The sequence below is a fragment of the Vidua macroura genome, chromosome 13 (genome assembly GCF_024509145.1).
Source record: "Vidua macroura isolate BioBank_ID:100142 chromosome 13, ASM2450914v1, whole genome shotgun sequence".
Lineage (NCBI taxonomy): Eukaryota > Metazoa > Chordata > Aves > Passeriformes > Viduidae > Vidua > Vidua macroura.
In genome coordinates, this window is record NC_071583.1 from 18933453 (window position 1) to 18956613 (window position 23161).

General features: G+C 40.7%; 1 protein-coding gene across 1 annotated transcript in view; it reads left to right on the forward strand.

Annotated features, from left to right (window-relative positions):
- The window catches only part of SYN2 (synapsin II), a 166704-nt gene that overhangs the window by 54203 nt on the left and 89340 nt on the right, over positions 1-23161 (forward strand). Inside the window, exons 2-4 of the mRNA XM_053989344.1 lie at positions 7287-7344; positions 9814-9905; positions 14465-14621. Of these exons, the coding sequence (XP_053845319.1) occupies positions 7287-7344; positions 9814-9905; positions 14465-14621 (307 nt within the window). The remainder of the gene's footprint in view (positions 1-7286; positions 7345-9813; positions 9906-14464; positions 14622-23161) is intronic.

The window sequence follows — 23161 nt, forward strand, 5'->3', positions numbered from 1 at the left end:
CTGTAGAAAAGTTGGAACTTTCTGTTCATCTCATGAGTACAAAATATTTTTATGACCCCAGCCCTGGGAAAGTGTAGTAGTCGTCCTAATGAGTCTAACAGATCTGGAAAAGGTTGGAATATGTTGCATCACGTATTGGGTCTTCTGCTGATGAGAGAATGAACATTTGAAAATACTCATTTGTCATCCCATTTGCAAAAAAGGAGCTCACAGAAGTTACATCGTGACCATAAATCTTGCAGAGAAGTAATGGGCTAATGGTAAATATTACATAATGGGAGGTGTGGGATTTTTGAGACATTACCAGCAAGGCAGACTGGTGTTTGGGCATGAAAGAGGACTTGTTTCACCTTGAGTGGGCAGAAAATGAGGCATTTTCAGTTGAGCATGCTGTTTAAAAGACCCAGAAAATTTCAGTTCAACGGAGACATTGAGGAGTAGGAGGCACTTTCTTCTTCATTACATCTCCAGTGAAAACACTGCTCAGGCACAGAGCAGAGGCACAAACAGAAACCCTCCAGAATAAAAAGAATTGGAAGAATAAAAAATGGAAAGAATAAAATGGCTCTGTTTAGTTTAAATGATCAGAGTAGAGGGGATTTGATACATGCCAAGGGATGGGAGAACTTGTTAAAAAAAAAGGGCTGGCAATAAATTAGGAGAATAAAATAAGGGATTGAGGTAGAGGTCATGGAAACCTCTGAAGGTGCCACAAATAAAGATGTTGTGAAAAAAACCCTCCAGCTTTCTAGCAAGAGATCTGTGCAGCCCAGACAGGGAAATGGAATAATTGCTGCTTAATAAAATCGTGTTCTTTATTTCTAGCTAAACTATGGGTTATTTTTAAAGAAATTTTAGAGCTGGATCTCCTTGGGCAGGGAAATGCTCCACTGGGAAGTGTTTACTGTGCTTTTTCAGGAGTGTGGCCATTGCTGGTGAGGGGAGTGGGGAAGGGGATGAGGGTGCATGCAGGACCCTCACACTTGGGTTTTAAGGAAGTTTTTAACAAAGTTCTTTGCTCCAGGCTGCAGAGGTGAGGGCAGGAAATCCTTGCAGAAGAGGAGCAGTGGTCCCTGCAGTGTTCTCCTGCCCTGCCCTGCTCAGTGTGAGCTGTGGGGTGGCTGTGCCCTCATGTGTGGAGTTTTATCTTCTTTTTTGCCAGGGGCAGGATTAAATGCACCAGACAGTATTTCTTGTTGGGACTCAGATGTTTATTAGTTCTTATCCATGTTACAGTCTCACAAACCCTGAGTTCTACAGCACTTCACTCTAACAAACTAAAAATGGAGCCCTATTTCTCTCTCTACAAGGCCTTTTAAGGATAAACTGTCCAATTAAGAAATGACACCTAAATTATTTTTACTTTGAACCCAATAACCAGCCACCTGTGTCTGCAATGGGGACTTTTTTATCCAATTACACAGAACCACCCAAAACCTTGGAGAAGAAGGTGAAGAAGAAGGACCAGCCGCCACCCTAAAACCTCCATCTTGCTCTATATCTATTACTGTATTCTAAACCCTTAAACTCTGAGTTTCCCACCCTGTGCTATCACACACTTCCATTCAAACTGCATCCCCACAATCCCAGTTGTGCCATTCCATTCTGGAAGCTTCTCCACGGCCTCAGGTCAATGCAGTGTTCTCCTGGGGGTCAGTGCCTGCCAGCACAGAAAGTCTCAAATTCTCAGCAGCCAGGGCTCCAACACTCTTGTTCCTCTATAAATGGGCAGCTCAGAGGTACAGAAATCCTGACAGAATTAACTGTGACAGTGCCAGGGCCAGGCCAGCTGGGAGGACTGTGCTGAGATGTGCCAGGACAGGAATTCTTGCCTTTGTTCCCAGTAATTCTCTTTCCATCTGTTATGATTGGTATCGAAATATTTGGTGCAGTGATTTCAGGTACAGAGACACCATGAAGCCTCAGACATATTGGCAGAAGCACCATTTTTTTTTTTTTTTTTTTTTATGAGCAGTTTATTTTCCCCTTCAAAATGATGGACTGAGAGTGAAGACGTGCATCAGTCATGTCCTACCTGGCACGCTGGGGAAAAAAATGTTTGTATGAAATCAATCAAATTTCAGTTGGGGTTCCTGTGAATTGTCACCTCCCGGGGTGGATGACTTTGAAGGGCAATCCCTGTGTCCTTGGCATGGCTGTGCTGCCATTGGAGAGGGCGTTTCACCCAGCTGGGTGATGAACAGCAAAGCAGAGCTGCTGGAAGGGTGAGCCATGGAAGCTGCTGGAATAACCTGTGCTGTCCCAGAGCCAGGGAAATGCGCTGCTCTGCAGATTTACAGCTCCTGCTAATGGAGATTATCATTAATCTAATGAAGCCCAGCTCAGCAGGGAGCGCTCCTAAAGCCAAAAGTCACCCAAAGTCACACGTCTGGTGTGTTCTGACATTTATTTTGTGGTGCTGGGCTGCTCCTTCTGAGGCAATTTCTGTATGAAGTAATACCTTGAGAAAACATCACTGTTTTATGTGAGAGTGAAATAGTGGCTGGGTCAGGTGCCAAGGGTGGAACTCCTCCGTGCAGACACAAAAAGGACGTGTTTTAAATCCAGACAGCTCTTTGCAGAATCTCAGTAACATTCAGGAATATCAAGGCCTTTCAGAGGCAGCTTTTAACTAGGATATTTTTTTGTTCCATATCAGTCTTTTTTTGCAGAAATGTGGAATAAATAAATAAAATAAAGCCTTAAATCACTGTGGTTAATTTCTATTTAAGCCTGATAACCTCATCAGAGGTGAGTTACCCAAAGCTTGGCTGATGGGGAAGGCAGCACAGCAAATGTTGGTACTGTCAGTTGTAGAGCACATGGATGCTGACACAGAAATCCCCCCTGGTTTCAGTGGGTTGTGCTTTAATTCCCATAAAATGAAAATGCTGTGCAGATCTTATCATACACTGGTTTTGTTAACAGCATCTTATGGTCTTCCTGTATTTACAAAAGGCTTTTTAAATTGAACTAAAGAACAAATAATTTCTAATTCCATTTGAACTTGAAGACTGGGCTCAACTTGAAATCCTAACTTAAAGAGAAGACTTGGCTTCTCTTCAGCTTTTTCTGTTCTGTCACTGAAGCACTTTTTAAGTCCATGAAATTCTGTCTGGGTCTGTGTGATTTGTCTGTCAGTATCTTTACATGGATTTCCCTGATAATTCCAGTAAATCAGTTATTTGGGAATATTCTGTGTATATTTATTTATTTATTTATTTATATACATATATATATATATGATATATATATATATCATATTTGGGAATATTCTGTATATATGCACACACACACACACACACACACACACACACATATATATATATATATATATATATATATATATAAAAAGGTTGGTCTCATGGCATAGTAAGATACTGTGGAACTTTAGGTAGATGCTGTGTAGCTGAATGGGGAAATAATTCAGATTTATTATTTATATATTTGAAACCCCTTTAATGACTCTGCTTCATTGCTTGTCCTTGCCAAAGTTCAGTGAGTGGAGCAAGTTCGTGTCAGGCTGCCTCTATGGCAACTGCGTATTCATATCCTCTGGTGGTTGATTTTAAATATGAATTGTGCAGCAAGAGGTGCATCAATATTGCAGGTGTTTTGAGCAGCTCTGACTGTGAGAGGCCATGGCAGTGACTTCAGCGGGCACATCCCTTCCACAGCTCTCTGCTCTCCCTGTGGGCTTTGGAAAGCACTGCTGGAGTTTCAGGTGGATGATTTCTTTCCTCTTCTTCTTTACCTACAGTGCAAAAAATCAGCAACAGCAGCAAATGTTACTGTGAATGCCCCTGATCTGGGGTGTGTTTGTTTTTCAGTTTCACTCCTGCTCACCTCACACTCCTCAGAGCCCTGCCCTGGAAAGCTCTGGGAGCTGGGTACAGCCATTCCACACCCGTGCCAAGAGGAATAAGGCTCAACAGGAATTTGAGACTACAGCTGAGGGAATTCTGTAAATCAGTAACACCAAACAATTGCATTCCTCAGCTCCCCTCTGTAAAAGAAAAAAATTAAAATTACCATAAATGTGTAATGAATGTCATTATGACAGGACTGCCTCTTTTACTGCAAATTCATAATTGCAATAATATAATTCAATATATTATTATATAATAATTCAAGCAGGGCATAGCTGAATTTCCTAGGGAGAGTAAATAAAATGAAAACTGGGTTCTGTTTCACAACAAACACAGGCTAACTAATTCTTAGACATTGTTCTGAAATGTTTAAGTCGTGAAACTTTCAGTGATTCTTTAGAGATACCTGTGGAGTTTTGGGGTTTTTTTTGTTAGGGTTGAGATTAAATGTGTAAGACGGTATTTCTTATTTGGATTTAGATATTTATTAGTTTTTATTTATATTATAGTTTTACAAACTGTGAGTTTTATAGTACTTTAATAAACTAAAAATTGAGTTGTGTTTTTTATAAGGTTTTGAAGGACAAATTAAGAATTTGAATTAAGAAATGACACCTAAATTATTTTTATTTTTAACTTAATAATGAATTACTTGTGGTTTGCAATATGCAAACATATTTTTTTAATCTAATTACACAATACTACTTAAATTTACGAACAAGAAGGTGAAGAAGAAGGATTAGTTTTTGGTTTAAAACTTTAATCTTGATTTATATATATGATTATATTAAAACTTTAAACTCTAAGTTTTCTCCTATGTGATGTCACACACTTTTATTTACACTCCACACCCACAATCCCAGTTCTATCATTTAATTTTGGAAGCTTCTCCATGGCCTCAGGTCAAAGGCAGTGTTCTCCTGGGGGTCAGTGCTTGGCAGCACAGAAAGTCTGAAATTCCCAGCAGCCAGGGCTCCAACAGATAAATTCCAAGATAAATTCTTGCAGTCTGTGGCTCAACATTTGGAGAATATTGTGGAATAGTAAACATTTTTATAAAAATTGTTGGCTAAAGCTGCTGCGAAATGGATTCTCTTTAAATGATTGAATGTCAGGTTTGTTTTCAAGCCTCAGATTGCTTCACTTCAGTCCTTACTGCTCCTGCTTGTTTTCAAAGCTGAAGTCATTTGTTGAAGTGTGAATCATGCCAGACTTTAGCTCTTTGGAGATTGTCTCATGTTTAAGTAGAAAGATTGAATTTAGAGTAATAGCATCTCACTAATTAACAGCTAATGAGTATTTTGGTTATCTCACTGACACATGCACGCAGTGGACTTGGAGTAAAGAGTAGAAGGGTCTGTCTTGGGCTCTCTGTGGTTTCCCAGCTCCATTTCTTCTCTCCAAGAGCTGCCAGCTGCTGATATTTGTTAGGGCAGCTCTTGGGGGAGCTTTAATCTCTGGATGGCCAAGTTACCATTGGAATTTGAAGAAACTGAGTATATAAACTGGTTTTCCAGTGACCCCGAGGCAGTTTCACTATAATGTAGCCAAGATAATTGTATTTAAATTAAATGTGTCTTGTGATGTCCAATAATGCATTTACCTCACCTGTTGCTGCACCAGAGATAAAACCCAGGAGCTCATCCTGTTCCCAGGATTCAACCAGGACACTGCTGTTAATTCATGGGGACCAGACCTGGAGTTTGAAGTATTTTTTGCAGTGGTGAATCTTTAGTTTTTCAGAGAGGCATTAAAGCTGTCTGTTGATGTGAGCTGGGTGCTCTCCTCCTGAGGCAGATCCCTGACTGTGGGACCTTCCTCCAGCTCTGGCACAAATCTCCTGGCTTTTCCCATAAAACATGTCCAGAATCCCCAAAGCTTCCAAGAGGTGATGCTCACATTCCTCTTATGGGATTCCAAAGCAAATTTGGAAGATAAATAAGTAATTAATGATATTTCTGTAAATTTGGTTTATATTTAACTTCTACTTTTAGTATGGGCATAAATATTTGGTAACATTAAACTGAGCCTGCACCTCCTAGAACACAACAATGGATTTTAAACTTTATCTTTCCTGTGTGTTTATTGCAAGAATACAGTTTTTAAAAAAATAATCCAATTGCTTTCTTCCTTGTTTTCTTCTTCCCAATTGCATGTTTATACAGAATTAACGATTGGGCAATATTTTAGTGTGTGATTTCAGTATAAACACTTCTACCATCCATTATCCATATCCTTAAGAAATATCCTTAAGAAATACCCTTATTCCTTATGAAATGCTCCCCAAGGCAGTGTTTACATTTGATTGTTAAGAAATTTTGTTTATCCACTATTGAAACCAGGGGTGAAATTCTTCTAGACGACAGTGGAAATAAATTATTAATAAGTGTATTTCTATTGTTTTCATTGGTGAGGAAGATTTCAGGTAATACAAGAGCATTTTGTTAGATGTTGGAAATGCACAAAGCTGCTCTTCTTTAGCACTTGAGGTGATGCTCTGTGGTGTTCAGGTTTTGAGTTATGCAATAAATTTTTCCTTGTACAAGAAAAAAGCAGGGAAGGTACTCTAAGCTTTGGCTTGAGCAAAGAAAATGCAGAGAGGCTGATCCCATATTCCTCCAACAACATCAGAGTGTCAGTATAATTCCTTTTTATCAACAGATTTATCTTTATTTTTTCTTTATCTTTTCAAAGAGGTGAAATTCTCCTTTAGTCCAAAGCAGATACATTCAGCCTGAGGGATACAAGGGATGGATTCCTGGAGGAATGTCTGTTTGTAAGGCCTGGATCAGTGAATTCAGTTCTATCCCAGCAATCCTGGTGCATAAAAATTGCTCATAAACTCTCCTTCACATTAATTATTTCATATCAAGTTAGTCTAGAGAAAGGAAAACTGATTAGGAGACCAACCAGACACTCAAATATCCGACAACAGCAGTCTCCAGTACTCTGACACTTTAAAACAATATAAAGTTTCTAAGCACAGCATTCCCAATAAACCAGTTTTTCTAAACGAGCTATGTGGATAATGATGAATGAGTGGTTGTTGGGAAGTTGTTCACAGGGCAATGAATTTCCACTGCCATTGCTGACTTTGAGAGCAAGATTGTACCTGTTTAATAGGACTCCTTTTATATTGTTTTACAGCTGTGAAATGTGTGCTTCTGAATGTTTCATCATTTCAGTGCATTTTCACTTCAGTGCTGGAAATCACATTATGCTTTTTATTACAAAATATTGTGGGATGGGGTGAAGAATACAAGGGTGGAAAAGAAGGGGAAGTGTGCATGGGCAGCAGGTAGATTTAATTAGAATATTTGTGTGTTTTCAGGACATTGAAGGCAATACAGGAAGTTTTCTGTAGACACTGATTACAGATAAATACATCCTTGATTTTCTCTCCTTTTTTTCCTGCAGGGCCAAGGCTTTTCGTGGAAAAAAGATCCATGGAGAGTATGACATAAAGGTGGAACAGGTAACTGACTTAGCCTGAATGTTATTTTTATATCTGTGCATTTATAAACACAGATATTTAATCCATGTCTGTAATCCCTCCCTGGAGGCATTTTAAAGCTGTGTGGATGTGGCACTTGGGGACATGGTTTGGTGTTGGCTTTGGATTAATGATAATGGAGATTATCTGAGAGGGCTTTTCCAGCCTAAATGATTCCACGATTCTCTGTGCATTCATAGAGAAAAATTCACAATCTTTGTACCCCAAACCCCTCTCAGTTAGAGAAATGTGATGGTTTGGGCTGGGGCAGAGTTAATTTCCCCCCTGGAGCTGCTGGGGGATTTGCTTTCCTGTGTTTCCACTCACAGCTTTGGCTTTAGCTCTTGAATTCTGTTTATCCCAACCCACAGTTTTCCCACTTTGACCCTTCTGGTGGGTAAAAAGTTACAAAGTTTTCCCACTTTTACCCTCTGGGTGGGAATGGGTAGGGGGCTGAGCTGCCAGCTGGAGTTAAACCACAACTGCCTTTTTTGGCACCCAAAGTGGGCTCTTCTGAGGGGATTTTGACCATAATTTTCACAGCATGAAAAACATCTTGTATTCAGGAGTTGTTGCTTAGAGACTGTGAAGTTCCCAGACACTCCATGAATTCCATGTGGCACTTCTGTATCACTAATTCCCCACTCAGGAATATAAATGTGCTCTGGGTGCAGTGCTAGCTTGTGGGGGTTTTAAAAAAATCTATAATAAATAGGAATAGGCATGGAGATAAAATTTAGGGTGCACTAGAATTATAGCTATTTTATTTAAGCTGAAACTAGGGATTTAAAGAAGTCTTTTCAGTGCTTTGGAATCTTGAATTCCTCAAATAAATGCTGCTGTATGAAGCATCAGTCCTTGAGTTGTTTTGCCATTGGATTTTCAAGGAGTGAGGGAAAATTATCATTATCCATCATTATCCAGCTGATCTAAATTCACTCTAATGGTACAGCATCCACTCCTTACACCACTGAATATCTGAATATCTGCTGCCCTTGGCTTGTGAACACGGAAGGCTTTGCCAGGGGTCTTCAGGAGGATTGAGGGAGAGGCAGGAAAACAAAGACAACTGATTTGTCCATTCCCACCTAGGCCAGAGCAGGCAGCTGACAGCACAGCCCATCTCTTTACCAGGAGCAAAAACTCGGGCTAAACCTGGAATTCCCCTCCTGTGCTGCTAGAACTTTAATCAGAGAGAGACTGCAAGTTTCTGAGCCACACAAATCCTTTTGTTGCTCAGCAGCATACAAATAACAACTACTGCAGTGTGCTGCTGCTAATGCCATTTATTGCAGCAGTAATCATTTCATTTTTACGCTGCCTTTCTCAACAGACAATGTCTTCTATCACACACTAAGCTTTTAGAATGATTTGTTAATTGGAGATACCCGTTCTCAGCCTGGGAGGCGATTGAGTCTGACATTTGCAGAGCTACAGAGATATCTCACTCTCTGCCCGTTTGCACTGATTTGCACTCAGCTTGGGAGCGCTGTCCCAGCGATCCCAGGAGGGCTGAGGCTGCCTGGGTTTAATGAGACCACGGCTGAGTGCAGTGCTGAGCTGCAGCAGCGCAGGAGCAGCTCAGCCCTCCCTTCCCTGAGCACCAGGGTGGGAAATGCTCCCAGGTCTGCCCGAGGGACACTTGCAATAATTCCATTTTTCAGGAGCAGACTAACGAGGATTGTGCCACTCTCTATTCTGTGCTTTCCCCGGGACAGCAAAGACACTTTTATTTATCCACCAGGAGACAGCTGGCTGCATTTCAATTCTTCTGCTGGGTGATGTTATTGTGAAGTGCCTTGAGAGACTAAGCTGGTGAAAGGCTGGGGATAAATGTAAAACATCCTGTCCTTTCCTTTCAAATCACTGCAGATTCAGAGTATGGGAGCAGCTCCCTTTAAATTCCACATTTCCAGGGTGAGAAGACTTTTGAAAAAACATTTTAATTGAGAATTTTGTGAGACAATTGCTCATTAGCACCAGGTCGTTTTAAAAGAAGAGTAAATGCACATAAAGAAAATCAAAAGGGGTGAGCAGCATGAGGAGACACTAAATTCTATAAGAAAATATTATTTTAATTCTGCTTTTGTACTATTTTCTTCAAAACTTTATGTCAATGTTTAGCCTGTATTAATCTCTTTGATAACATTGTGCAAAGCAAAAATATAATCCCTGCATTTCTATGCAGACATGGAGGAGTAAATCCACTTGCTACTGCCTCACAATCCATTTTCACAACATTTTTTTTTACCTTTTGCTCTCTTTGGATTAAAACCTTTTCAAATGTGATGTGTTATACTTGACAAATTGTGCTGGATCAATGCCCTCTTGGTGCTCATTTTATTTCAAATGTAGATAGTCAGCACTTCAGTTCCTAAAGCTGAAAATTAGGGACTTGGAAAACAAAGGTAAAATAAACCAGACTGACTAATGGGAGTCTTTTCTTCATAGGCAGAATTTTCAGAAATCAACTTGATAGCCCATGCTGATGGCAATTATGCAGTTGATATCCAAGTAATTCGAAATGGCACAAAAGTTGTCAGGTAAGAAAAACTCAATGGAATATCAGCAAAAAGCAATAACTGGCATCATGTGTGGATGGGGAAGGTGCTGAGTGCTTTGGCTGTGTTTGTGGATTTTGAGTGATGCCCCTCAGGGAGAGTGGAAAATAAAATACCTGATTTGTGACAACCTTTCTGTGACAGGGGGGACACATCTTGACATTTTAATCATGGGGAAAATGGATTTATTAAGGGAAGGAAGTCCAGAATAAAGAATACATGGTTGAGAGTTGGGGTTATTGATTTGGGTTTAATGTTTGCTACAGAAGGACCCAAATTTGGTGATTTTGTACCTGCCAGACTTTCCCAGAATAGCAGAATTTATTTCTGACATGGAATATTTTCTATTGAAACAGACCAAGTCATAACACCCTCTCAGGGCAGTTCCTGGAATATTTCAGCCTGTTTGAAACATTTGGGTTTAAACACCTCAGATTTCCCAACAGCTGTTTTGTCTACAAAGGATGATGCCAATGAAGGCAGGGTAAATTTAATTTGGTTTTTTTCAGTGAGGACATCAACAGCCTCATAAATGTGAGGGGAGAAAACAGGACAGAGAAAAAAAAATTAAGGTAGTATTAGAAAAGTTATAGCATCAAAATTATTATATTGGCAAAATAATTAGCAAAATTACATCCAATTTTTATTTAAATTGTGAGAATTGCTCCTATTTTAGCTGGTGCATTTATGTGTAAGTGAAGTGTAGCAGTTGTTTGGCTGAAAAATTGAATATAAAGGCAGAGCCACACAAGCATGTCCCAGACCTTCATGGTTTGCAGAACATATCTCCCAATGAAAGATTTGAATATGTCTACTCATTCATGTAAAAAAACCAACCAAACATACAAACATGCAATCAGAAAACAAAACAAGACAAAAAAAACCAACAAAAAACTCCAGGAAAAAATATTAAAAATAAGTTTATGCTTCAAAATTCCGATTCTTTAATCTCTGGCATGTTTTAAAAATATTGCAGTTTAATACAAAAACAATGATCTTGTGCCAAACCCGCAAGATTATTTCCTTAGAAGAGTAAGAGATTTGATTTTTCTTAGGGTTGGTGGAATTTTTTACCCAATGATGGAAGTTTTGGAGCCAAGAAATCTTGATGGCTGCTCCCTAGTGGCTTTTCTTGACTATTCCAAAAAGTATTTTAAAAAGTATCAAGGCCAAGTTACCATCAAAACATGTCAGGAGAAAATGAGGGCTGGGAACCTCCAGAAAATAACATCTCCAAAGATTTGCAGGTCGTGAGAAAACTTGGGAAAAGTGCTGCTTGTCTTAGGAAAAAAAGGACCTTTGTGCTATCAGATAACTCTGAGAATGAGATAACAATATTATGGTTTTATGGGTAATTTATTTACCCAAATAGAACTACCTGGAGCTGATAATTTTCCCTTAAATCTGGTGTGAGATGCCTGGGGACGTGGCTTGTGGTGTGAGAGGGAGGTGCAGGCATGATGGGACAGCAATTCTCTGTTTCTGTGATAATTGGAGATATTTGTTATCAATTTGAGGCCTAAAGTGACCTTGTATCACAGATTTATGAGAAAATTATTAATTAGCAAAATCATAACAAAATGTTGCTGGTTTGGCTTAGTTTAGGAGGAAAACAATATTTAACAGGCACTGACTTGTTTGTTTTTTGTGAATGAAGATCATACCATGAAAAATTATATTTTCTGTAACATAATGCTGAGATTTTTGTATCTTGATTCTGTAGCCACGATTAAAATTTTCCTCCTGGCCTCCTTCAGTATGCAGTCACTCCATCCAGCATTAATTACAGACCTAGAACAATTATGGGAATGTATCATATTCCTTTGAGGGGCTTTTGCAAAGCAAACTGTATTTCTTTATTTTTAATTTTTAAAAAGTACATTCCCTCCATTCCCCAATTGTTTCATTAAATTGGTCTTAGAGAGGACACTTTCTGTTCTTTTATTTGAAACCACAGTGCTGTCTGGGATGTCTTATCCTCCTTATTTTAATAAACAAAAGTTGCCTCTTTCTTTCACTGAGGGATCTGCAATTTTAATGAAGGCATGTGGGAATTGGAAAAACAGAAAACTTCTACAGACACTGAAGAGTTTGATCTACAATCTCAGAAAAAGCTTAAATTAATTTGAAAATAAAATACACAAATATTAAACAAGAAATAATAAACTTATGTTTCTATAACTGTAAGAAAAAATATATCTCAAGTAAAAAACTATATTAATAAAATATGAAGAGTTTATAATATAAGGGTGTGGCCATATAGAATAAGCTAAAAGTTTAAAAATTATAATAGGAACATATATATAAAAATATAACAAAAACCTATTAAACAAAAATATCTACAGCACAACAAAATTAAATAAAAATAATAAGTCAGAAAAACAAAATAAACCTTATAGCAAACCTTATCTATTAAGCTAAAAAGTTATATATTACCTTAAAACAAAAAACTTGTAACTACTCTTAAACTATAACCAGCTACTTACTCTCATAAATCTCACAGCTTCTAAAACTAATATTTATCTGAACAATAAATCATTCTTAACCCAAAAACAGTCCCATGCCTCCATTAATACCAGCGATAAAGACATCATTAATCCTCTAAGTGCTATATTCTGCCTGGGCCAGTAAATTGGATTTGCATGTTCCAAACTCTCGGCGCCCCCATGAAACCTAGATCACATCTCAGAGCTGTGCTGCAGATATTCTTCAGGAATCCTGTTTAAAGGCAGGGATTTCTTTACAGGTTTTGCTCACTGAGCTTCAGTGCCACTTCAACAACTCTTGACAGGAAATCCTTAATGTTGCTTTTGCCAAATCGTGCAGATTTGGGGTTTTTAGTTATTTTTACAGTGGCAGTGGTGAAACACTGGCATGGGGTGTCCAGAACAGCTGTGGCTGCCCCATCCCTGGCAGTGTCCAAGGCCGGGTTTGGAGCACCCTGGGACAGTGGAAGATGTCCATGAGATGCCTTCCACTAGAAAAGAAAATGAGCTCTAAAAGCTCTCTTCCAACCCAAACACTTCTATGATCCTGCAATTTGAAATTCAAGAGTCCATCTAATCTACTTGGACTGCTGCATCCAAGCTGGGATCTCCGAACTGCTAAAGCAATTTTAACATGGGTTTTAATTGTCTTGTTGGTTCTACCAGACTGAGAATTCAGAATAATTTTGTAATCTTCAGAGTATCTCACTCCAGTAAACAGCTTATATTTATTCAAGGCATGCAAATAATTTCACCAATTTACTATGCTAATTTAATTTACCCTGCAGTTATACCTCTTTTAGGAAGCTGAAATCTTCAAGCTAGTCAGGGTTTTTTTCCCCCCTATAAAATTGGAATGCAGAAAAGACTCTTTCAACAATCAAATTTAAGAGTGGATCGCCCCTGTTCTGAAGGCTTTGTCCTGTTGGTTTGTGTTTTCTATTTTCCATAACCTTCTCCAGTAACAAAATGTCAGGGTTGGAGTAAGGTGAAGATGGTGTCAGATTGTTGGCAAAGGTGCAGGGTGATAGGCAGGAAACCACAGGGAGCAGTGGGGGAAATGCTGGTCAGATACCAGAGAGAAAAGGGGGAAATGCAGCTGTAAGTCAAAAAATTCATTTTGACAAGTCTCTTGATCAAAAGTTCGGTTGTGATTCTCTCCATTATGGTCTGATTCCATTTGCCGGCAATGTGGCTGCTTCATCCCTTACTGTCCTTAAAACAGCCTGACAATAATTGTGGAAAAAAAAAAAATTGTTCCCCAAAAGCCCAAGTTTGTGGCAGAGCCCTTTGATTTTCCTGCTTTAGTTTTGCTTGTCGATGCTCAGAAAATGGAGAACACAAACTAAGGACATACCTAGAGGTTATAGATGGGATTTATCTGTCAGCAGGAAAACACCCTGAAATCTATGGCAATTTCTCTCTCCTCTTAATAGAACCCCATTATTGAGGGGATGCTGAACAGATTAAGGGTGTTGCAGATTTTCATGAAGCTATCATGGCTCTTTCCATCTTTTCTCATTTCCCTTTGGTTTGAGTGTTTTTCATAGAGCCATGATGGCTCTTTCCATCTTTTGTCATCTCCCTTTGGTTTGAGTGTTTTTCATAGAGCCATTATGGCTCTTTCCATCTTTTGTCATCTCCCTTTGGTTTGAGTGTTTTTCATGAAGCCATCATGGCTCTTTCCATTTTTTCCCTTTGGTTTGAGTATTTTTCCTTAAGCCATTGTGGCTCTTTCCATCTTTTATAATTTCCCTTTGGTCTGAGTGTTTTTCACAAAGCCATCATGGCTCTTTCCATTTTTTCCCTTTGCTTTGAGTGTTTTTCATGAAGCCATCATTGCTCTTTCCATCTTTTGTCATTTCTCTTTGCTTTGAATGTTTTTCACAAAGCCATCATGGCTCTTTCCAGCTTGTGTCATTCCCCTTTGCTTTGCGTGTTCTTCCAGCCCTTCCCTACTCCGCCACCAGCCATTTTCCCGCCTCTGCAGGTTTTGCTGTTGAAGGAGAGCCAGTTTGCTGGTGGGCTGTCAGCACTGTGGGTGTTTTTTGGCAGGTCGTTCCGGCCCGACTTCGTGCTGGTGCGGCAGCACTCCTACAGCATGGCGGAGAACGAGGATTTCCGCAACCTGATCATCGGCATGCAGTACGCCGGCATCCCCAGCGTCAACTCCCTCGAGTCCATCTACAACTTCTGTGACAAGCCCTGGGTGGTGAGTGCTGCTGCTGCTGCCTTGGAGGGCCCCTAGAGCAGAGGGCAGGCAAGGTTAAGAGAATAAAGTGGGTATTTATCAAAGCCCTCAGCAGGCACAGCTTGGGCAGGCACAGCCTCCAGAGGCTGCACCCGAGCTGGGCCATGGACACGAGTTTTTCACACAATTCTCAGTCTGGGCCATTTACACATCAGGGGTTAATGCTCCAGTTCCAGCTGCAGGTGATGAAGTCATTTACCCCCAGTTTGCTCCCCCAGCTCACTTCTGTTTATACTTTTTGGGGCCTGAGGCAGTGAGGTGTCCTTGAGATTCAGGCCCAGAGAGGAATTGTTGTGTCTGAATAAAACCTGAAAGCAGTAACTAACACTCTGTATGGAGTATTAAAGTTATATCCTAATGCAGTACAGGATTTGAAAAACATAAAAGCTAAATCCTAAACTGGATTTAAAAACATAAAAGCTACATCACTGCACCTGGAAATTTCCTGGGCCTGGCATTTCAGCTGCTGCATTGTGTGTTTCAATCCCCTTCATGAACATTGATTATCAAACTTCCCTCGCTGAGCAGTGAAACAGTGGAAGGATTAAAAACCAAATTAAGATATTTCAATAATTTTTTTTTTCTTTTCAAAGAGCCAGTATGGAGACAGAGAGGAAAAATCTTTGTAGTACAAATAGAGAAATAAGTGAGGCATCCAACGGAAAGCCTCCCCACTGCTAACACGCTTCCTCAAGTGAGGGAAGTGTTTATTCACAATTTGTCTGGGAAAAGCAAGCTGAGAATATTTCTCATATTTGTGGCTTTGAACATAATTTGAACAGGCTCTAGCCAGTGTTTTCCTCATTCCTGTGAAATTTTTGGGGCTATGCTTTAGCAAGGCAATCTGAAGGGACTCGTTTCCTCATTTGAAAGCCCTTTTCATAACCCTGTGCCTCTGCGGTAGGGGTTGGTCCTTTCAGTTACCCCTGGAGCACTGAGGTGCCCTGGAGAGCCACTGATCTTTGCCAGTTTCAGTGGAAAAGCCAATGCCCTTTTTCTTGACAAGTTTTGTAGAAATGGAGGTGGAATTTGGTGATCTTTTTGATTCACGAAGAGCTAAATATTAGCAGCAACAAGTTAAAATATCCTGCTGTAAAAGGGGCTGATCCACGGCGCAGTCCCTGCTCCTACAATTCCACTGTCCAACAGCTAAAACAACTTTAAAAAATCCCACTTATTATAAATAGCCAAAATTTCATTTTTTCCTCTGGTATCTGGGTAAGAAAAGAACAGTTGTCAATATTTTTCACACTGCGAGGAAGTTTTACTAAAATACTTTTTATTGCCTTGAAGATGTTAATTTTTTAATACTTACTATGAAAATCCCTCCAAGCAATTGTCAGCAGTTTTTAACATATACCTCTTGCAGCTCATTTTATTATCCTTTTATGCTGCAGTAAACTGCTGCAGGGGTGGAATAAATAATTGATAGAGCATTTACAACTTCTCAGTACACACTGTACATTGCTGAATTCATTATTTTAGTGCATCACATTTTCCAGCTGTGTGGCATTTCCCAGTGCTTTGATTCACTGGATGCAATAAAGCTGGGTGGGGAGGCAAAGCCAGTAGCATTTATATGCAATAAAAAGTAAAGGAATAATTCCTCCTTGACTGCCATATCTGTGTCCTTATCACTTTATCAGTGCCCTTCGGGTGGGTCCTAGTGAGGAGTGTGAGCTTTTGGTGTGAGCACAGAAATAATTTCTGTACAAACACCAGGGGCTTTGTTTGGCTTTCAAACTTGAATATCCTGCCTTGTGTAGGTGGTGGCGCTGGGAGATGTAGAGACCACTGTGTATATCCCAGAGCAGCATGAAATCTTCATCAGATTTGGGAGAGGAAAACAGTGGAAGAACTCATGGGGGGATTTTTGGGATGTTCTGTGCGGGGCCAGGAGTTGGACTTCAATGCCCCTCGTGGGTCCCTTCCTACTCAGGATATTCCTTGCTTCTGAAAAGCCATTCCAGAATAGATACCCTGAGGGGTAAAAATCCCTTAACTCAGCCAACTTCATGGATGCTCAGATGTTGCAGCAGAATCCAAGCACTGTTGGTTTTGCCAACATCATCCTCTGCCTTGTTTGGTTGGACCAATCTGGTGTGTGCTCCCTGCCTGGGTGAAATCCCTGCTGAAAATTGTTGTGGATGCCTGGGAATGAACTTCTCAATCTGCTACTGCCTGCTAAAACGAAAGGCAAAAACCTCTGTGCCCTTGCATGGCCATGGACATGCTTGGATTTGGCATCGATTAACCCCCTCTTCAGAGCCTGGTAGGGATTTCTTCCTGCACAATCCCTTTGTCAACACCAGTGCCCTGATATTTGTGTGGAAGTTCTCTCTACAAACATTTCAAGTGCAAAAGCCCCATGGAAAATGGGGAAGCAGAATGCTACAAAAAGCCATTAAGTAACAATCTTTATTAATTCATGAAAAATAGATTGACTTTCCTGCAGGTAAAATGTGGAGTGGCAGAAGGGAATTACAACTTTGATAACAGCAGGGGAAGAAAAGGGGGTGTGCAATGGAATGGGACTTAAAAGGATGGGAAATTATTGAGTTAGCTGTGGGCAACTCAATAATTTCATGGGAACATGAGAACATGAGAATCTTCCTTATATCAGAGGAAAATTAGGAGTAGTGTAGATCTGCTAGGAGGGGAAGTCAGCGAGGTGAGACTGGTTATAGAAGGGCTCTCAAATAAAAGAGAGCTAGAACTCAACACACAAGGCCTTTGGGTTTTAAATGAATGCTCTTCACCATGTCAGGTGTTTGGTGTTTTAGGAGCACACAGCTCCAGATGTAGAACATCTTTTCAGCTCTGAGGGCAGATTCACACCCTGTGCCACAAACTGCAGCACCTGCCCTTAATGTTGCAGGAAAGCTCTTTTTGTACTCTGGCTTTCTGTGCACTTGCCAATAGACAGTGAACAAATCTGTGTTTGATCCGTGTAAAAACAGTGTAAAAAACCTGTGTTTGAGGTGTATTATTGAAAGGTGGGGTGTGGGACGATGGCCAGGAATGTACTGAGAACAGGACTTAAAGCCAGTATTCCCTGGAGTCAGGGCATGCACACAGCTCCTCCAAATGCACAGCAGCAGTTCAGAGCACTGCACAGCCCTGCGAGAAGCTGGGCTGTGAGCAGCCAGGTGGAAGGAAATGTTGGAATGAGTGTGTGTGGTGAGATGTTTGTGTTCTGAAACGTGTTCTTTCTGTGGGGTTGTTACAGCACTCGAGTTATTTCACTTCTGTGGTAACACTTAGCTCATGGAAAATTCACAGCCCTGGCTCGAGATGGATTTCACTTAAATGCTAGTAAGGATGTCAGAAAGCTGGGGGGAAAGCATGGCTTTTATAAATAAAGGCTGAGTTCTTTATTGCTGAGCTCACACAACTGTAGAGGAATCGTTTTAAGGTTCGTGCCCTCCTTGAAGAATTATTATAAAAACATTAGAAAGTCTCAGTGCAGGCTCATGTTGCAAAGGAATTGTCTTGGAAATGAAATAACCCCATCAAACAGGACTAGAATTTTACCTGGCTCAATTTACAGCTACACTGAGTTAAGGTGAGGCAAAAACATCCCCTGTCCTTGTAGGATTCCAAATTCACCTCACAGTTTTACTTGTGTTTAATGGGGTGCAGATCCTGCTGTAAAGCATTTAGGAAAAGAAAAAGTAAAGAGGGGAAAAAAAGAGCATCATTAATTATCCAAAGTTAATATTTGATATCATTTAAATTATCTGTTTTCCTTTAGAGAATGTAATTCAGGAAATAAGGGAGGCTTCCCTTAGCTGGGCTTAGGAGCTTTGTGCAAATGATGTCATTGTCCCTGGAGGGATTTAAGATTTAAGTTCCACGTGGATGTGGAACTTAAGGACAAGGGTGAATGGTGGACTTAGAAGTTCATGGTTAGTTCCTGGTCTTGGTGATCCTAGAGGGCTTTTCCAGCCCCAGTGAGTCTGTGGTTCTGTGGAGATGTGTGAAAGCCAAAAGGAACTGCAAAATGTGGAGACGATATCAGAGCTTGCAGCATTAGGTAAAATCCCATTATTTAGACTGGGGAAATAATATTTAGGAAACCCAACAAAACAACATGTATCAAAAAATACAAAATGTGATTTGCCAGTGTCCTGTGTTGAATTAAAAAAAAAAAAAATATTCTTCCTTCATGCATCCATTTGCACGATTCTTGTAATGATTGATGTGAAACTTGCCTGCTGAAGGGTTTCCTTCAATTGAACCCTGCTGGAGTTTAGCTTCAGTTGCAAATATTGGTGATAGGGGTGCAGTATTTTTGCAACACCCCACTTTATTCCCTGCCCACCCCACTGTGTCCAGCAGCTTGCTGATAAGTGGAGTCAGGCAGGGAAGTGGAGTTGAGTGACACCAGACAGGCAAACTCTGATTTAATTGTCAGGGGCTGCAAGGTTCAATGTCCAAGGCTGCTGTAGATAGGAAAAAAAGGGTTGGGTTTTATTTCAGCTCAGCCTGGCTGCAGTGTGATAATTACAGGCATTACCGGGGCTGGGCTGGTGCTTCCAGGTTCTTTCTGACACTGATAAACCTTCCAGGCCTGCAGAGACTCCAGAACTGCTGCACTTGTGCACAGCAGCTGTACTCAACTGAAAACCCTCACAAAACCAGTCCAGCTCCATGATAATATCAGGATATGTAAAGGAACCCGTTCTGGCTCCTTTAGGGCAGAGGAAAAGCATCCCAGCCCCAGCTGGCTGCACATCTGTTCTCCTGGGGGCTGCAGGGGTGCTGTGGAGGCTTCAAGGATCTGCTGGTGCCTTAATCACACATTCACTCTGCAGAAGGAGGGGGCACAACCCCCCTAACTGGGCACTGTGACCCTCACTGGCTGTTGCCAGGGTGGTGGAAGGGTCTGTATTTAGGAAAGAGCAAGTGGAGGGAGTCTGTTGCTCTGATTTTTAAGAGTTTTCTAAAGCCTTCTGAGTTTACATTCTTGTAGAGAACTTTCCCACACAACTTTCTGTAAACAACCTGTTGTTTTGCATTCTTTCATAGAGGCGGAGAAATTTGATGTACAGGTAGTTTATCCAGTGTCGTTGGAGAGGTGGCACGTTCACCCCCCAATCCACTGGCACCTTTTGAGAACTATAAAAGATTGGAGTCAGAGGAAATAAATTAGTCTCTTCATCCTGACCATAGCTGTGGTGCATGGTTTTTCCTTGTGTCATCTGGTGACAGGAGTCCCAGAGGGATTTGGGAAGCCCAGGTGGGCTGAGCTTGGGCAGAGCTGCCCCAGCCTGTGAGAGGCAGCTGGTGCAGGGATGGGAGCTGGTGCTGAGCAGCTTGGCCCCATCAAAGTGCACTCCTGGCACTCTGCTCCAGCACTGCAGGGACATGGGAACAGAGGAAGCAGGCAGGAAGGGTTTTCTGGGCCAGAGCTGGCAGAGAGGGAGGCAGCGATACCTGGAGTGTGTGAAGAGAGCTGCAAGGTCCTGGTGTTCTTCACACAGAGCTCCAGATGGGAACCCATTTGTGCTGAAACATCTTCAGATGTCCCACTGTGCCCCATTGTAGGAATTCGTTGCTATATAAATATATAAATTGAAAGAAGCTTTAAAATGTTAGAGAAGTGCCACAGGACACTCGGTTATGCCAAAGTTGATCTTGCTCAGCCACAGCCATTGCAAGGGAAGGCTGGGTATGGCTTTTCTTGTCAAACCTGGTAGTATTGGAAATCTCACAGTTGTTGTTTGTTTCTTTTTCTTCAGTTTGGGAGCAGACAGCCAAACACTTTTTTGCAAGTTTGTTGATATTTTCCTTGTTTTGCTCCTCTTGCCAGGCTTACACAACTCTGTGACTTCATGTGCTGTATTCTGCTTTGCATTTCTTTTGCAGATGCTTTTCTACTTCTCTGTCTTCATCTTTCTGCTCTAACTGGACATTTAACTTCTCTATTTTTACCTTGCTTTCTTGGAAGGTCTGTTTTAACTGCCCTTTCTTGCTATTTGATGCTTTCTAGTGCTCTTCCCCACCTTGTTTTCTCTTCTGTGTTGCTGCTCCAAGTTGGTCTCCTGTGCTTTTTCCACTCCCAGTTATACTTTAAAAATCTTGAGCAACAGATTGGAGCACTGGCAGGACATTTGTCGGGACTCTGCAGGGAGGAGCAGAAAAAAAGAGATGAGCTCTGTTCCTTCCAGCTTCCTGTTGACACAAATTATTGAAGCTATGCTAATGGGAGACACAACCACGCAGAGGAGATTCAATTTTGTGTCAAAGCATCTTCTGGAGAGCAAACAACAAACAAAATGAATGTGTGCAAGAAGAGAGGCATTTTGAAAAACCTATTTGCTGTAAATCTGGGAGATTTTCAGTGCTATTCCATGCTGGGTTTAAAAAAAGAAATTCTAAATGTTTATTTCACTGTAAGAAAATCCTGTGCTTGTTAGCAAAAGTCAAATTTGTACAATAATGCTGAGCAATGGGATAGAATTTGGCTGGTCATTGCTCTCTTTTAAATGCCAGAGGGGATTTTCTTAAAGGTCGAGGCTGGAGAATGCTGACCTGCAATGTGGGTGCAGCTCAGATAGGGAAGACATTTAGGGACACTCAGATTTAATGTCTGCCATCGTGATGAATGTCAGTCAGTTTTATGTATTCCATTAGATCAAACCTGGGGCCAGCATTGAACTTTCCAGTTTCAACCACTCAGGCAGGATTGATCTCACTGACAGGTGAAGGCAGGGCAGCCAGAGGGGTGCAGGGACCTTTTCCTGCCCTCTCACTGCAGGAAGCTGCTGAATTTCCTTTCCCTGCCCCAGGGCTGGAGCAGGAGCTGCCTTCTCTCCCAGGCAGGGCAGAGTTGCTTCCTGAGACACCAGGACATGGGTGGCAGGGCTGGAGCAGCCCATGTGGTGACGTGTGGCAGTCTCTGTAACAAATTCCATGTGCCCAACAGCAAATATTTGCCTCAGTGGCCAGTTCTGTGGCCTTTATGCCCAGGATTTTGGATTTACAGAAGGGTATTGGATTTACAGATTTCAAGTGAAGTCAGAGGCCTGTGCATCTCCAGGGCAGCCAGAGAACGAACAAACAGGTGCTTTTCCTCCAAGCAGAACTTTCTTAAGAACAAAAAAACCTGCATAAAAAAAAACCCTGTTTTAATTCTCTGTCAGCCAGAAAAATCTCTTTGCTCAGTCTGCCGCTTAGAGCACAACATGTTGATGGATTTGTCGTGTGAGAGCTGAAAGTAAATCCACAAAAATGTGTCAGAGGGAAGGTGAAAACTTTGTAAGCTTTTTCGTCAAAAGACAATTTAATACCCGGTTTGAACAATGAACTGGAGCAGAATTCATAAATACAATTATAAGTTTAAATGCACAACTAGAAATCTAAATGCATTAAACCCAGTAGTGTGTTTGCTCTTTGCACCTCTTTATAGAGCTGGTTTAGTTTAATCTAGTCTTGGAATAGGAAGGGAATATTCCAGCCTTCCTTGCTAATTTTGCTTTCCTAAAACAAGTAAGGTCACTTGAAATTCCTAGTTATAAAAGAAAAGAAAAGAAAAGAAAAGAAAAGAAAAGAAAAGAAAAGAAAAGAAAACAAAACAAAACAAAACAAAACAAAACAAAACAAAACAAAACAAACAAACAAACAAAAAAAAAAAAAAAAAAAAAAAAAAAAAAAAACTAGTCATCCTTAAATAATAAATAAATCTCACTGTGGTGATGATTTTTCTGTTCCATACAGCCAATAATTCTCTCAGCTCTGTATTTACCAATTCTTGCTTGCACTCTCAAGTGCTTTATATATAAACTGAGTAAGGGAGTATTTTGCTTTGAGCAGCATTTACTGCCATCAGGATCATTTAAAGCAAAAATAGAATTTTTGACTACATTCTTGAATTTTGTAGTAGGTTGTTGCCACTCTGCCCTGTTCTCTGCACTAAAAAGCAGCAGTGGGAAATCTTGACATCCATTACAGACTTTCATTGCATTGGGCATTTCTAGGGGCAGGAAATTCAAATGGACTTTTTAATTGATTCTTAACTTCTAGTGGAAGAAACTGTTTTCAAACAGAGGCTGTAAAGTTAATATTCAAAACAGGACTGTAAAGCTGGGGTTCAAGTCCTTTGTATTGTCTGCTGGTTCTGCTACAGGAGAGACTCAGAAACTCTTTTTGTGCTTGGTTAAGGCAAATATCCACACCTGAAGGCCAAATTATGGAAATTAAGTTTGATTTCTTGTGCAATCTTAATGTGTAATTACAAAGGAAACCTGTGTGTTATATATCCTATTAAATTATGTTAGGAAATCATTTTTTTCAGTTAAAATCTAGGTTATATCTGCTTCTTCAATGTGTGACTGGGGTGACTCAGAGCTGAGGAGGATCAGGGGTGTGACACTTCCCTTCCTGACACAAGAATCTGTCGCCCATCCAGGAAAATCCCTCATGTTGTGATGGTTCCACCAGGGCAACCCCCTCCCCATCCTGTTCCTCTCCTCCAGTGCAGTTCTCCCACACCATCT